The 15545-nt window shown below is 37.9% G+C and overlaps 1 protein-coding gene across 1 annotated transcript in view; it reads left to right on the plus strand.

Moving 5' to 3' along the window:
* The window catches only part of USP10 (ubiquitin specific peptidase 10), a 47600-nt gene extending 32797 nt beyond the window's left edge, over nucleotides 1-14803 (plus strand). The window contains exons 5-14 of the mRNA XM_021541248.2: nucleotides 808-899; nucleotides 2410-2519; nucleotides 2951-3006; nucleotides 4176-4279; nucleotides 4994-5093; nucleotides 6286-6466; nucleotides 8763-8928; nucleotides 10710-10854; nucleotides 11793-11858; nucleotides 13716-14803. Of these exons, the coding sequence (XP_021396923.1) occupies nucleotides 808-899; nucleotides 2410-2519; nucleotides 2951-3006; nucleotides 4176-4279; nucleotides 4994-5093; nucleotides 6286-6466; nucleotides 8763-8928; nucleotides 10710-10854; nucleotides 11793-11858; nucleotides 13716-13903 (1208 nt within the window). The 3' untranslated portion in view covers nucleotides 13904-14803. The remainder of the gene's footprint in view (nucleotides 1-807; nucleotides 900-2409; nucleotides 2520-2950; nucleotides 3007-4175; nucleotides 4280-4993; nucleotides 5094-6285; nucleotides 6467-8762; nucleotides 8929-10709; nucleotides 10855-11792; nucleotides 11859-13715) is intronic.
* The last annotated feature ends 742 nt before the right edge of the window (nucleotides 14804-15545 follow it).

A 15545-nucleotide genomic window follows, 5' to 3' on the forward strand; every position in this document is an offset into this window, starting at 1 on the left:
AAATAGATAATCCCACTGGTACACAATTGCTGTATTTACTTGCAATTTGTATTTTGTCTTGCATACACCTTATTTTGCAAGTTTAAAGTATATATGAGCTCCAATATTTTCTTTAAACAGTTCTTATTTAGATTTCTAAATAACAGGTCAGGATTCCTGGAAAAGCTCCCTTTGTTGTTCTTGGTTTCATAACTGGGGCAGACTAATGTGCAGTGGTTTCTAAGTTTTAAACTTGGGTTTTGAAAGCAGGAAAGAGTAGGAATTACATTATGTAGGACTGTTATCTCATAGATTTTGGAAGTATTAAATAAAACAGTGTGTTCTGAAGAGCGGAGCACATCAGTCTGTGTTTGCACTGAAATGATTTTGTTGTAAGATAGTGGATGGTGAAACTTCTGAACTGAGACTGCTGCGTTGGCTTCATCCCTCTTCAAAGCAGAAAATTGTGGGAAATACTTCATAAAACTGGTGACAAGTGATTCCAGCTAATGGCATTTTATATGTGTGTATGTATCTATGTAGCAACATAAATAAAGTACCTGGATTTAGGAAAACAAACATCCAGATCTGTAGGTCTTGCTATCGGTTTTGTATCAGCATCTCCTGATCCAAATCCCAGGATCTTCAGTGGAAGAAAAACGTCTGGTTTGGAATGTGACCAGTGGGTAAATGGAGTGGAAATCATTTGCTGAATGTTCTGGGAATCTTGTTCATTGATTTGAACTGCTCTGCAGTGCTGCAGCAGATAGTTGTTTGATGGCCATGAGAGTTTTGTTGATGCTCAATTTACTGTTTCTCATTCTGCAGAAATACTGGAAAATGTAAGACTAATACATAAACCAGTGTCTTTGCAACCCCGAGGGCTGATCAACAAAGGAAACTGGTGCTACATCAATGCTGTATCCTTCCCTGGGAAAAAATTAATGCTCTTAAGTTGATATTTTTATATTATATCTGTCAGAGGTTTTTTTGAATGTTCTGGTAAGTATTTTATGAAAGCATTTTGTTTTCCGTGATCCTGCTCCTATAGTTAAAATGTTGAAGTGTAGCAGCCAGAAATCCAGGGGGATTTTGGATCATTGAACTTGGTGTGCAGGGTTCCCCTGCAATCCTGTTTGCAGCTTGTTACCTGTGTCAAAATATTTCAGAACTGTAACTCCTGACTGAAACCCTTGTGATTTCTAGCAGTGTTTCCCCATGACTCTGTGCATCCATTTAAATGGTTATTTCTCTTTTGTACTTGAAGTAACTGCTCTTACACTTGAGCTCTGTTTTGCAGTTTTAGAGTGGATCATTTGGGTTTGTGCTGAGCAGGTTGTCACTGTCATATCATCTGTATAAAGCAGCATTTAATTTAAATTAATCCTACTGCAAGCTTACATATGGAAGATGAGTTTGCTCTTAATGAATTGGAGTTGTATTCCCTTGCAAAAATAACTTCTACCCTGAGGAACAGAAAGCACCTTCCCTCCATGGTATATTATGATGTTAATAATTAAGAAAAATTGTCTCCTGTGTCAGCACAGCTGACTGCAAATGATGCTTGGGATACTGCTAGTAAAAAATGGTAACACCAATTTCAAGGCTGATCATGGCAGATCCTAATAAACTATTTCTAGGCTAATGACTTTGTCTTAAATAAAGCTTTCATCTTACATAACCAGTTCTGCACTCCTTTAGTTATATACACTATACATCTTAGCTCCCATTTTTTCCATCTTGAAGTTTTACATTGGAATTTATTATTCAGTTTTTGCACACTGTAGGGATCAAATTAATTTCTCTCTTCAGCTGTTGAGATCGAGGTCTTATTTATCATTTCCCTTTCCCTCCAGTTCTTTGGTGCATTTCTGTTCACTGCTCTCACCAAGTTGTGATGTTTTTAGAGTATTATTCTTCCAGCATACTCTGGGGTTTTCCAGGTTGTTCCCGACTCTTTGCAATGCAGAATGTCTCACACATCTCAGCAGGTTTTGCTTTGGTTGTGGGGGTGACTCAGCACCATTAAGTTTCCGCTGGTTTCTTCCATTCTTCTCAGAAAAAGTGTTCCAGGTTATCTCCTGCCAATTTTCAAATGGTTAATTCACTAAAGTCTTTCCTATGAAAGTTCTTTTCCTCTCCTGCTCCGGGTGAAATGTTTCCTTACCCATGAATTAAAGTTTTTGCCATGATTAAAATGTCAGTGAAATCAGTGCATGTTACAAGATGCTGAGGGTTTTTTTAATACAACTTTTGTACATTATTGGTTAACATTGTGATAAAGCTTCATCCCCTTTTCCAGTTAAATTCTTGGATTGATCTACCTAATAAAAACACAGCTCTGTTTTTCCTATGGTTTTGCATATGACTGAATATTTGGTTAATACACAGATGCCATTTTCTGCATATTTCCTTAATGCCACTGCATAGACCCTGCAAGCCTTGGTTGCTTGCCCTCCAATGTATCATTTAATGAAGTCCATTCCAATGTATTCCAAATCGCAGAGGCCGTGCACCTCCACACCAATGCTAGACAGTTTGTAAGTAGCTTGGGAAAAAAGGAATAAAATCTGGGATCTGGCTGAACTAATTCAGGAATACCTAACAATGGCTGTTGATAGAAGCTGATATGTGTCCAGAAGTTTTTCATGTACTTTTGGGTGACTCTTTTATAATGAACTTGGTGTTTTACAAGTGCTTGGATGGTCAAGAAAGATAATTCCTGTTGCCTTTGGAGTATCAGTTTTGTGTAGTGTTTAATGTGCAAAAATGAGCTGTGAGAGGTGCAAGGACCAGCCCAACACCTGGGTTTTGCTGCAGTATTTTTATGTCTCAACGTCACCCAAATTTCTGTGATATTCTTTGATTTTGTTTTGTTTTGGCAGTCAGAATGACAATTATCTAATTTTATTATTTGTTCTTCTAAGTGTTAAATTGCTGCTCATGTCCAGTTGCTTCCCTTCTGTTTCAGTGTTCGTTTAATGAATGAGTTCACTAATATGCCTGTACCTCCTAAAGCAAAGCAAGGTGAGTTGGGAGCAGGGGACAAAGCAGAAAATGCTGGGGAGAAGCCTTTGGGGTAAAGATCTGCATGGGGGGAGATGTTGCACCTTGGATTTTTTTCTTCTGTTTGGTGGACCAAGTGTACAACTGCAATAAGAACAGATTTTGTTGAAGGTTCATTTGATTGTGAAAATGCCTTCTAAGAACATGCCCTTTCTAAGAAAATGAGTTGATATTCCCTATATTTTCCTTCACTTCCTTTTTTACATAGTTCCAGCTGTGTGTTTATCAGATTGCTCAATTCTACTCCTTAAATCCTGAACACTCACTGATTTGGAACAAAATGGGGCCATAACAGCTCCTTTAAGCAGTTGGAGATTGCCTGCAGGGATATTATCCTGGCTTCTGATTCCAGTGGGAAAACTTCAGACATACCTGATTTTTCCTAATACATATTTAGGCTCAGTGATGATTATGGAGTGAGGAATAGCATATTTTTTGGATGCAAATAAATTATCTTAAAAGGTTTCAGTTCTTTAATCTTAATTTTAAGCCAAGTCTGTTGTATTGCAAACTTGTAGAAACAAGCACATTCCTGAAACTATTCTTTATGTAACATGATAAGGAAATTTCAGGAGGAACTGGTTGTTCCAGTGATTTCCAAACAGTTCAGACATTTCTGTGGTTTCTTTCTGTGAAACAAATCATACTGGCTTATGCAACTTATTTTACTTGTAGGTTATTTTCTTGTGTAGTTTTCAAGGACAGTTCTGAGGCCTTGTATTGCCATTAGGTGGAACATTTTGTCAGGCTGTTCTTGGGCTTTTTATTCTGCAGTGAGCAAAAGTGATCTGTTAGAATTGCACATACACAAAGGATTTAAGGACGTGTTCTTCGAGTACAAAAGAAATGCAAAAATGCAAATAGCACTAAAAGTGTTCTTTTATGATGGCTGTTGATATTCTTATCTTTTTAGAAGTTTTCCTATCTGTAAGTTTATGCAGGATGATATGTTTTAAAGCAATAAGAGTTGTATCTTATAATTTCTAAGCTCAAGACTCCAAAATTACAATTAAACTATTAGTGAAAAAAATGCTGCATCTTCACTGTGATCTATGAAGAGACTATTAAGGTATAATGTAAAAAAACCTTTTATTTATTATTACTTATATTAATTCTCTTTCACCTTGCAGCTTTAGGTGATAAAATAGTGAGAGACATCCGACCAGGAGCTGCCTTTGAACCAACCTACATTTACAGGCTCTTGACGGTTATAAAGTCAAGTCTGTCAGAAAAGGTGGGACTTCAAATCCTTGACTTGTGGAATTGCAGGGCAGTCCCAGTCCTTAAAACTCTGCAAGGCCAAAGCTCAGGCTCTGCTCAAATGCCACTAAAATCAGCTCATTGAGAGTTCATGGTAATGAAGCTCAACTGTCTTGGGACCTGAATTACAGGAAAATCTTAATTACAGGTTTGGCAGTTGGATATGTCAGAATAAAGGAAAAATTACTGTTGGAATAGAACATCTCTTTTTATAATGGAGTTACCAATTGATTTACATTTAAGAAATGAACAGTTGTTCATTTTTATTAGGAATTCAGCTAAGGCTGATTGAAGGTCAGGTTTAATTTCAATATAAAGAAAAGATAATAACTCAAACCATCCTTTGCTTTGGCCTTGGCTTGACAGCAGCTTTTAATAATGGCTGTAAAAAAAATGAAAAAGAAAAAAATTCCAACTCAAACATTAAATGGAGAAAAATGCAGAATTCTTGTAGCCATTGTGGCATTGACGTATGTATTTACTGCTTAGCACAGTTTGGGTTTAACTGGTTAGAAAACAGTTTGTCTTATAATAAAATTTAAAGTTTATTTGACATAACTTTAGGCTGACTATTTGCTAAATTAATAGAAGAATGCTGGATTTGTTCAGTGTCATTAACCGTCAGTTAAAAGAACACCATGAAAATATCACAGATCTAATTTTGGTTTTTTTTGTTTTTTTTGTTCAGGGCAGGCAAGAGGATGCTGAGGAATACTTGGGATTTATCCTCAATGGACTACATGAAGAAATGCTAACCCTCAAGAAACTTCTCTCTCCACATAATGAAAGTTAGTGGCTTTTTTTTAATAGCAAACAATTAATTTCAAATACAGTTTTTGTGTGGTGATTCCATAATAAAGAGTAATGCTTGAAGTAGTTGCTGAGATAGGGACAGAATGCCAAGTTTTAGAGGACTGGCATATAACCAAATAATATTTTGGTAAAATCTGGATACAGTGGATCCATTCTGCCCAGTTTATGAATGATCTGAAGAGGTACTGAGTTTCTGGAAAGGCATCATGGTTCTGTCAATACTCTCAATGACAACAAGTCACATCCCTGGTTCTCCTAAAAAACAAAACTCAATATTACTCATTTTTCTGAGTCCAGCTGAGCATTATTTGGGGCTAACTCTAGTTGATCAGTCTTGTTTGTCATTTATAACACATGCAATATCAGTGGGTTTTGACTCTTCTTGGGAGTTCAAAAATACATCAGTGTGTTTTCACTGATCTATAAAGCAACTGTTAAGAGCTTTCTTTTTCCATCTAATATAACCCAACATACTAAATTATATGAAATTATTGCTGACAAAGTTGGAGGCGAATTTACTTTGAAAGAATTATTAGAGTTTGTATGCAGAGTAAAATGTCATTTTACTTTATAGAGGCTTTAGCTTGAGCCCCTTTTACAAATAAAATCCTGCAAGCCTTAGCCAAGTAAGAATTCAGATCAGTTACCCAATTTCTCTTTGGTAGGGTAAATTTTTTAGGATATAAAGTCATACCGTATTTTGTTCCTTAGCTATGTGCAGTTTATAACTTGAATTTGGCACAGGCTGGGAAAATATTTGCTAAGCCTTGGGTTCCCTGTAAAATACCTGTGCAGAAAAGGAGTTGTATTTAATAATGGCATAATTCTGTTGCCAGAATAACACTTGACTTTCTAATTTTCTACCCCATAAATTTACTACTAAAAATATATCAAACGTTGCTGTTTGCATACAGTCATCAGTGAGCTGCCTTCTGTTAATACGTGGATGTGTCATGCTGGGAGCAAACCTGGAATATGCTTGTTCGCTTTTTTAAATTAAAACGATGGTGCATGAAAACATTTTATCCTCAAAAAATTGTGTTGGGCTTTTTTGCCGTTTGTAGTGTTTTGTTGGTTTGGTTTTTTTGTTTTGTTTTGTTTTTTTGCCTTTCAAATCCTTTATCAGTCCGGATTCTTTCTTTGTTTTTTTTCCTTGGTTGCTTGAAGAAGTGTCAGTGTCCAACGGCCCCGAGGCTCAGAGTGTTCCCAGGGAAGAGGAGCAGGAGGAGCAGGGGGAAGGCAGCGAGGACGAGTGGGAGCAGGTGGGACCCCGCAACAAATCCTCGGTCACTCGCCAGGCTGACTTTGTCCAGACTCCAATCACTGATATTTTTGGTGGTCACATAAGGTACAGTAGTTCTTCCTACAAGTTCTTGACTTGCAGTGGCTGAGTCTTTTAAAATGTCTTAAATGAACACACTGTTCTGAGATCCTAATCTTTGAATTGCATTTGGAAAAGGAGTTTGGGATATTTATGCTTTGAATATTATCTTAAAAATTCCAAAGCATTTTAGAACTGCCTAATTTTTATGAACTCTGAGTCATCTTATCTCATGTCATAAATAAGGATACTGAGAGAGAATGAGATTCAGTTTAATCTTGACAGTAAAACAGTGAACTAAAACATAAAACTGTGAATTTTAGGTTATTCAGACCCTTCATACTTCCCAGAGTTCAATAGTAAAGAAATGTTAAAAGGCAAAAGAAGTCTGGAAAAATGTAAATTGCTACAAGATGTTACTGGAATGAAAAGAACGTGGCGTGTCGCTTATGTGCAGGTCTGATACCAGACAAAGGCAGAAAGTAGAATCTGAATATTTTTTGGAAAGGAAGCCTCCTGGCTTGTTTGGAGAGATGTATAATTTAAAATGAAAGCCAAGTAAACACTTGCTAAAAGCATACAGCAGAACAAAAACTGCTAGACTAGAAGAATTATTTTTAAATTGGAGACAGACACTTAATTGCTGGTGTTGGACTCTCTGTGTTGCCAGATATTGAGTCTAGAAGTGTGAATAATGTGAGCTAGTGCCTTCTGCCTTGGAAATGCTCTGAAATTATTTATTCTGCTGGGTTTTGAGCCAGACAGCTGGTAAATAAAATGATGTTTTCCATAGAATTTGGCAGACAGATGTTTGTAGGTATTGATGGAGTCCTGCATCAATGGTTCACATACCCAAGGTGCTGTTAATACCACAGGTATATTTACCAGAATTTGTCACAATTGTTTAGATCATATCTACGATTCCATTAGTTTTTATATTAAAAATACTGAGATGATGCAGTTTTCTGCACACAAAAAATTATATGAAGCAAAGGTAACGCTGGAAAAAGGGAAAACCTTGCACTGAGCAGCAGAACCACAGGATCCAATCCAACATCTGGCACCACAACCACTTTATTTATCCTTCACACCAGGGCACAGCTCACCACAGAAACAGCATCCCGTGGGATGTGGGAAAGCTTCATCCTCAGGGGTGGAGATAGGAAGGACTGAATAGAAAATTGCCAGTAGAATTCCACTAAATGAAAGCTTCAGAAACTGGAAAAATCCAATGAGAAAAGCAGTGAGGAAAAGGTGATTTAAATTGCCATCTTTTGGCTGAGGAAACTTCAGGCTTGGGAGTTTTTAGGCTGTCCTTGAGAGGCTTGAGTCTATTAAATATCTATTTAGGCATAATTACTTAAAAACCCCAGCCTATAAAGCCTTTCTAAGCAACCTGAGACTTAAGTGGGAAAGTACAAAGTTTTCCTAGGAGGGAATTCTTGCAGTGCTTGAGTAATTTTTCATTGAAAATTATGCATTGTCACATGTCCAGCTGAGATTTGTAATTATTCTAATAAGGGACATGGTTGCAGAGAAATCATAGCCCATAGGATATATATTTGGCAATATTAAACTGCACTGGCTTTGTGTTGGTGCTTCAGGACTTTGACTGAATAAAAAAAGTCTCTTGATTATCCTGAGCATTAAAATTAACCTGAATATTAACATTTCCTACCTGACCTGGAAATATTCCAGCATGGCCAAATGGGTCAGAGCTGTGTTAATTATAATTCTGTTTGGATATATAACAACATAATAATTAATATACATGGACAAAGTCTGAATACAGAAAATGATGGGAAGAAAACGAACTGCCAGTCCTCAGTGGAGCACAGTTTATATTTGCTATGGCAAGATTTAAGCAAACACTTTAAAATCACTGTAAAATTTGTCTTAGAGAGGTGACTGAAAAAATGGTGTATTTTTATTGGAGAATCTGGAATCAGCTGTGATTTTTATAGTAGAACACAGATAGTACTGACGCTTTGCACTTCTGAAGAGCTGTTGGAAAACTAAACTAACAAAACGAGCCAGGAGGTGAATTTTTAAAAAATGCTTATCAAAATTTTCAGGTCTTTTCTTTAAACTTTGCATAAATAAAACAGTTCAGTTACAGTCCCATTCAGAATACTCTTAATAGATATTAAAATCACTTAAATTGGAGTAAATTGTTAAAACTTGATGTTTAATCTTTATATTTCTATGTGTTTCCTTGAATTAAATATGAATTGAGCTATATAAGTAACTCGTTCTTCCCTGAAGGTTTTGTCTGGTTGAAAATCACTCTTTATTTCATTTTGCTTTCTTTATTTCTCCACAGATCTGTTGTTTACCAGCAGAGTTCCAAGGAATCTGCCACACTGCAGCTTTTCTTCACCCTGCAGCTGGACATCCAGTCGGACAAGATCCGCACCGTGCAGGATGCCTTGGAGAGCTTGGTGGCAAGAGAGTCTGTGCAGGGCTACACCACAAAAACCAAGCAGGAGGTGTGTTCTGCTCACCCCTTCTTCACAGCCAAGTGCTGCACTTTTAAATTAAAAGGGTTTTCAAAGAACTCTGGCTTTACAAAGAGTTGTTGGAGCGTGCTTTAACAAAAGAGGTACAAACTTTTCAGAGCGTCCTGGAGCAGTGAGATGGCAGCTCTGAAACAAAGCCAGGCCTGTAAATAGCTGGCTTTGAGTAAATAAATAAAAATAAATAGGTGGCTTTTGAGTAAGTTTTGTAAATAGCTGGGGTTTGAGTTTATGTAATAATTTATTGGGGATTTTAATGGAGAATATACTATTCTCCATATTAATATTATTATTACTATTAATATGCCATTATTACTATACGTTTTATAATGTAACGATTAATATGCTATTATTATATACTACTAATAATATGAATATTAATAGGCTGAACTGTGGTAAAGATACACAATAATACTAATAATATGAATATTAATAGGCTGAACTGTTGTAAAGATATACAATATTATGTTCCATATCATTACTTACTGATTCCTAGGGATTCACAGATGCTGTTAGTAAAGGAGCAGAGTATATACTCTTCAGAGTAAATACTTTTTATTTTACATATAATACATTATATTAATACCTACAATAAAAAAGTACTTACAAGGAGGAAAAGCATGCCTTTGGTTTGGCAGTTTGGAGGATAATAATTAAACTTCCCTTACTAAGGCCTTGCCTTTTTTCTGTGGTGAGTGGTAATAAAGGCATCTCTGGTGTGCAGGGGTTGCTCACATGGGAATTCCGTGTGCACTATTGGAAACTCTGGAGTTGTAGGTGTTCCCTCTGACATTCATATCTGTGAGTTTTCAAAATCCTCCAAGTGAGAACAGGATTTGATAAAGAAAAGCTCCTTTTCCTTGGAAAGCTAAAGATCGATAGCAGAAATTTGTTTACCTTGAATATTCAGAACATATATTCCTCCAGTTGTTTTCCATGTGAAGGAAACATTTGCAAGCTGATTATGATTTACCACAAAGATCTTGTTTTGCTTGCCATTCATTTTTTTCTTTTTTTACTGCAAATGGTTTAAGGTTTTTGACAGACAACCCAGTGCTGGGTTGGAAGAAATGGTTGTTCAAATTAGGTGCTGCAATATTTCAGAGTTTGGATGGAAATGCAAGCACACACAGTGTCTTCCAGATCTTTTTTTCCAAAAGAAATCTAAATTGAAATAGTTGAGTTTTGTATTAAAATTGTAGTAAACCCACTGAACATACTGTCTGTAGAACCTTGGAAAGAGATGATACTTTTTCCCCATGAGTGTCTATTCAGCACATGGGTTCTTGCAGAATCAAGCCATGTATTAAAAAATAATACGCTCATGATTATCAATAAAAAGATTTTTCTCAATTTAAAAAATGGAGAAAAACCATAAGCATTTATTTTGAGAAATATTTACATGTCTTCATTTCTAGGAAGGGAAAACATTTTTGTTCCGATATTCTGAGCTCAGCTCCTGGTTTCCAGGCAGAAATTTTGTGGATTGTTTGATTATAATTATATAAAAATCACTATTTAGTAGAGAAAAGTTTGGTCATAACTCACATTTTTCTCTTTGAATATACCAAGTTCTCCTCCTTTGAAACAATGCTAGGATTGAAGATCCAGTGGGCTTCGAGTCACAAACAAGAGTTTATCATAAATTAATACTGCAAATCTGGAGGATTTGCTGCTAATGTGTTTAAATTTAAATACGTATATTTAAAATTATATTATTATTAATTTGATTTCTAAAAATTAAATGCTGTCAGGTGGAGATCAGTCGAAGACTCACCTTGGAAAAGCTGCCCCCCGTTCTCGTTCTACACCTCAAACGCTTCGTGTATGAGAAGACTGGTGGATGCCAGAAGCTGATCAAGAACATTGAGTACACTGTTGATCTGGAAATCAGCAAAGGTAAAAGATTTAGGAACAGAATTTCCCTCTCCTCATGGGAAAGAAAATGTTGTGTTTCCTATGAGTGTCTGTGTTTTAATTTCTCCCACACAAGTTTTAGTTCTCCTCATCGTTGTATAAAAATTTGGTAATTTGGGTGAATATTTTATGGGGTTTTGTTATGAAGAAAGATCTCAAAGCCTTTGGCACTTCCCAGGCAATGGGTTGGCCCAATGAGAACTTCTTGTGGCTTTATAGAGTAAGGATACAGGCTGCTGAGGGCAAATATGGGAAATAATCATCTTGGATCAGTGTCCCTGTCTGTACAAGACTGCTGCCAGTATTGGATCAATACTGGACATCTATCACAAATTTAATTCAGAGGAGTGTCAAATTATTTAATAAGTGGCAGGTGGAAGGAAACTGGTGTTTTATTGAAAATGCAGCCTGAAGGTAGAGGATCCATAGTGCAGAGATTAAACAAGAATCCTTTATTTAACAGGTATCCTAGGAGATACTGACTTTAAATAGTGTGAGATTGGAAATGGTCCAGCATCTGAAGCTTGCCAAAATAATGCCTTTTGTGTTGAGCTGACAAATGGACTATTAGCGAGCTAGTAGCTCAAATAGGAATAAATAAAATGAATGTATACTCATATCTCAACTGAGATCTGAACCTTGTCAGGCAGTGCCCTTTTGTTTTACTTAATATTTTATTTTGCAATATTCTTTTAAGAATGTAAGCATGACTTGGAATCTGAACTTGATTCATTGACAGATTCAGAGTGACAGTTGATGCTGTCCTACTGACAGCAGGAATGAAAAGGGGAAAATGGAATAGTCTGATCTTTTACTGTGTCTTTTAAATGTTTTCCTTTTTGATAGTGTTGGCTTCTCTGAAAAATAATCAATCCTCTTGCTATGGAATTCCTAATGTGTGGCTGTTTTTCCTCCTCCAGAGCTACTATCTCCTGGTGTGAAAAGTAAAATTTCAAAAGGCCAAAGAACCTACCGGCTCTTTGCAGGTATTTTATCTGTGTTTTATTATCCGTGTCTTTTACTTACTGTTTTATTTATCTGCATGTTTTTATCTGTGTGGTTTTATTTGTGTATTTTATCTGTCTTGCAAGTGCAGATTCTGCATATGGAATTATAGAAATACTGGGTTACATTAAGTTTTCTTTTAAATTGCCCTGAAGTAGCTGTGCGTTTGAAATTCTTGTGTTTAATGGGGTTTGTTTAAAACTGGGAGAGGCGGTTGTGCTGGAGAAACACTGATTTGGGCAAGGGCTGGGAGTGCCAGGACAAGGGGAATGACTTTGCAGTGCCAGAGGACAGGGTTAGATGGGATATTGGAAGAAATCTTTCCCTGTGAGGAGGGTGGGAAGCTGCCTGCCATCAGGATGGGGTGGGGCACAGGGACCTAAATCAACACCTTGATTTTACAGCCAAATCCCAGGGCCCTGTCCCAGTTTCCTTCACTTTTTCCAGATCTAAAGATGATTTGAGCTGTACAAATCCAAGATGTTTATCCCACCCGAGCCTCTGGATGTCATCCCATTGGGATTGACATGGACCTTGACTGCAGGCAGCTGGAACATCCCATTTTCCATTTCCCCATGGGCAAACCAGTCCCAGTAACCGTCAGAAATTCCACCAGGGGAATATTTGGGATGGAGACATGTCTCCTGGGACACATGGAGACTTTCTTCCCTGTGAGGTGGGCACAGGTTCCCAGAGAAGCTGGAAGTGTCCAAGGCCAGGTTGGATAGGGAGCAATTGGGATAGTGGCAGGTGTCCCATGGCAGGGGGTGGGGTGGGATGAGCTTTAAGATCCTTTCCAATCCCAGACCATTCCATGATTGTGTCTGTCCCACCTATGGACTTCTCCAATGATAAGGATCCATTTTGAGAAAAGTAATACGGGGGAAAACATTCATTGAGCTAACCTGCTTTTTGTTTGATCAAGCCTCAGAGAGTTCAAGGCAGCCAGGGATATACCTCTGCTAGGATCAATGGGGCGAGTGGTTAACAGCGATAGGACATCCTCAATCTTTCATGCTCAGACTGGAACTTTGAAACAAGAGCCCTTCCCTCGCCTGTCCCACATCAGAGCATGGAACGAACCAAACCTGTTCCATGACCTGCACATCCCAAAGGCAGAAGCCCCAAACCCCAAATTCTTTTACACTTGTGGGCGGGATCTCTGCCTACCACTTACCCCACACTGTGCCATCTCTGATTTATTAAAAAAATATGGATATCGATCTAGTACTGATATCCAACTGTGATGGACAAAAACTCTAGGAGTTTAAAGTTAGAAAGTGTGTGTTTATTGTGTGTGGGATCGCTCCCAAATCCACACCGCAGCTTCCAAGTGGTTACAGAGTCTTTTTATCCATACAAGTACTGAATACCCAAAATAGAAATACATATTCATCATTTTGGTACATCCCATTCCTTGCTTCCTATGCTAATCATTTCAAAAGCTATTCAGCATGTGTGGTTTGTTCCTTGAAACGGGTTGGTGTCCCTTTCATGAGGAGGGGTCCCAAAATGAGGAAGTCAATGAAATCTTCCTCCTTCTGACCTTTCTACCTTTTCAATGCAAACATGACAAATGAACTCTTGGTAGAACTCCATTCCTTGTCTTCAACTGGTTTCAGAACAGAGGAGGCCACAATTGTCTTACGTTCCTAAAAGCTCTTTGTCAGTTTCTATATTCTTCATTATAAACGCAAATGTTGACAAGCAATCAATTATTAGTTAACTCTTAACTCTTCATCAAAGCCTACTCATTTCTTTCAATTAACTCTAGTAAGGCTTCTTACTCTAAATTCCTAATTTTACGTTCCACCTCCGCCCCCCGCGTGTCCCCACAGTTGTGTACCACCACGGCAACAGCGCCACGGGCGGGCACTACACCACGGACGTGTTCCAGATCGGCCTGAACGGGTGGCTGCGCATCGACGACCAGGCTGTGCGGGTCATCCACCACTCGCAGGTGGTGAAGGCGGCGCTGGAGCGCACAGCCTACCTCCTGTACTACCGCCAGGTGGACCTGCTGTGACCCCGCCGCCCCGCAGAGCGCCAACATCACTTTTTCTCCTGTAAATGCTCTTCTGAGTGAATTTTTTTTTTGTTGTTTTTTTTTTTTTTTTCCCCTATTTTTCCCCCCCTTTTTGTTATTTTTTTTCGTCCCCTCGCAGCTATATGAGTGCTAAAGGAAGCTGCCGTTTGTGCGCAACGTGGTTTGATTTTTGACTTTGCAGAATGAAGTCGCTCGGTTGGAAGCCTCGTGAATCACAAAAGAAAAAAAATATTAAAATGAAATAAAGTTCGTCCGAGTTAATGCTGAATCCTAAGATAATAAAAGGGGGATTTGCATTTAATTCCCACTTTCTAATTGCGTAGTAGAAGAAAACCCTGCACCAGCAACAGAACTTGTAGATTTCTGTGAAAATGTTTTATCTTTACTTCAGTAAAAAAAGAAAAAAAAATTTAAAAAAAAATAAAAAGCTCTCTCTGCTTCCCCAATAGTTTTTTGATAAGTGGTAAAATATGAGCCGATGTGTATGAGATGGAAATGGTCCTTTGTGCTTCAGAACATGTGCAAACTACAGAGTTGCTGGTTCCTGATAGGAAGACACATTTTAATAATTGTGCGATGAGAAACTGCTTAAGTACACATTGCAGATCAAATATTTGGAGTTAAGATGTTAGTCTATATAGATGGGTGATTGTAACTTTATTGCTATTAAGAAATTTCAAACTGCATTTATGCTTCTGTGTACATGAAATTAAGAAAACGGGCAAAATAATTAAGGTTGATATTTCTTTAAGTCTGCTTTGTTTAATTTTGCTGTCTGCTCTCCCATAATGTTGAGTTCCTAATTGTACACAGTTTAGTGATACCTAGAAGTATAAAGTTGTCGCCCATCAATAAAAGTCACAAAGTTGGTTTAAGGTGTGTGTGTGTGTGTGGCTTTTATTTTTCCTCAGGTGTAATCCTACCCCTGGAAACTCCAAAGATTTCTGTGTAGCACTTCTCAAGGTGTAGGGAGCCTTCCCCAAATGAAGTGGAGACGATTTTTCTTTGCTTTTACAACTTTTTGAAACTTCAGAAACTTTTTGAAACTGTTCTACATTCAGGTGGAGCTGAACTTGAAGGGGAGAGGGAAAGGGATGTGGTGGTCCCAGGGCTGAGCACTGAACAGCCAGGAGAGGAGATGGAATTCTTCTGTGTCCTCCTGGAAACCCCTGCACTGTTGTTTTGGAAGCAGATGATGTTTTGTTTGTCTCTTCTTTAGCCAGCTGACATTGCCCTGGAGAACTTCTGGTAAAAATATTTCCTTGATCAGCTTCCTGTTGCTTTCTCTAAAAAACTCCTATACATTATTTAACTCTTTGGTGATAGTGGTGTTATGTCTTTATTTCATCATGGGATGGTGGAAGCTCCTTGGCTTGTCCTGACTTTTCTGCTGTCCCACAGGAAGGAATTTTCCTGCCCAGAGCTCTGGAAGGAGCATCCCAACCCCGTGGCTCTTTGGGGTGGTCCTGCCCTGCTCAATAAGTTTAATGATGCTCTGGCATTGTTTTGGATGTCCAAATGTATTGTTGTGTTCTGATTTACAGATGGTGACCGCTCATGATTTTGGTGACATTCCTCCAGTTCCAAAACAATTTTCTGTGCTAAGCTCACTTGGATTTTG

This window comes from Lonchura striata, chromosome 13 (assembly GCF_046129695.1).
Source record: "Lonchura striata isolate bLonStr1 chromosome 13, bLonStr1.mat, whole genome shotgun sequence".
Lineage (NCBI taxonomy): Eukaryota > Metazoa > Chordata > Aves > Passeriformes > Estrildidae > Lonchura > Lonchura striata.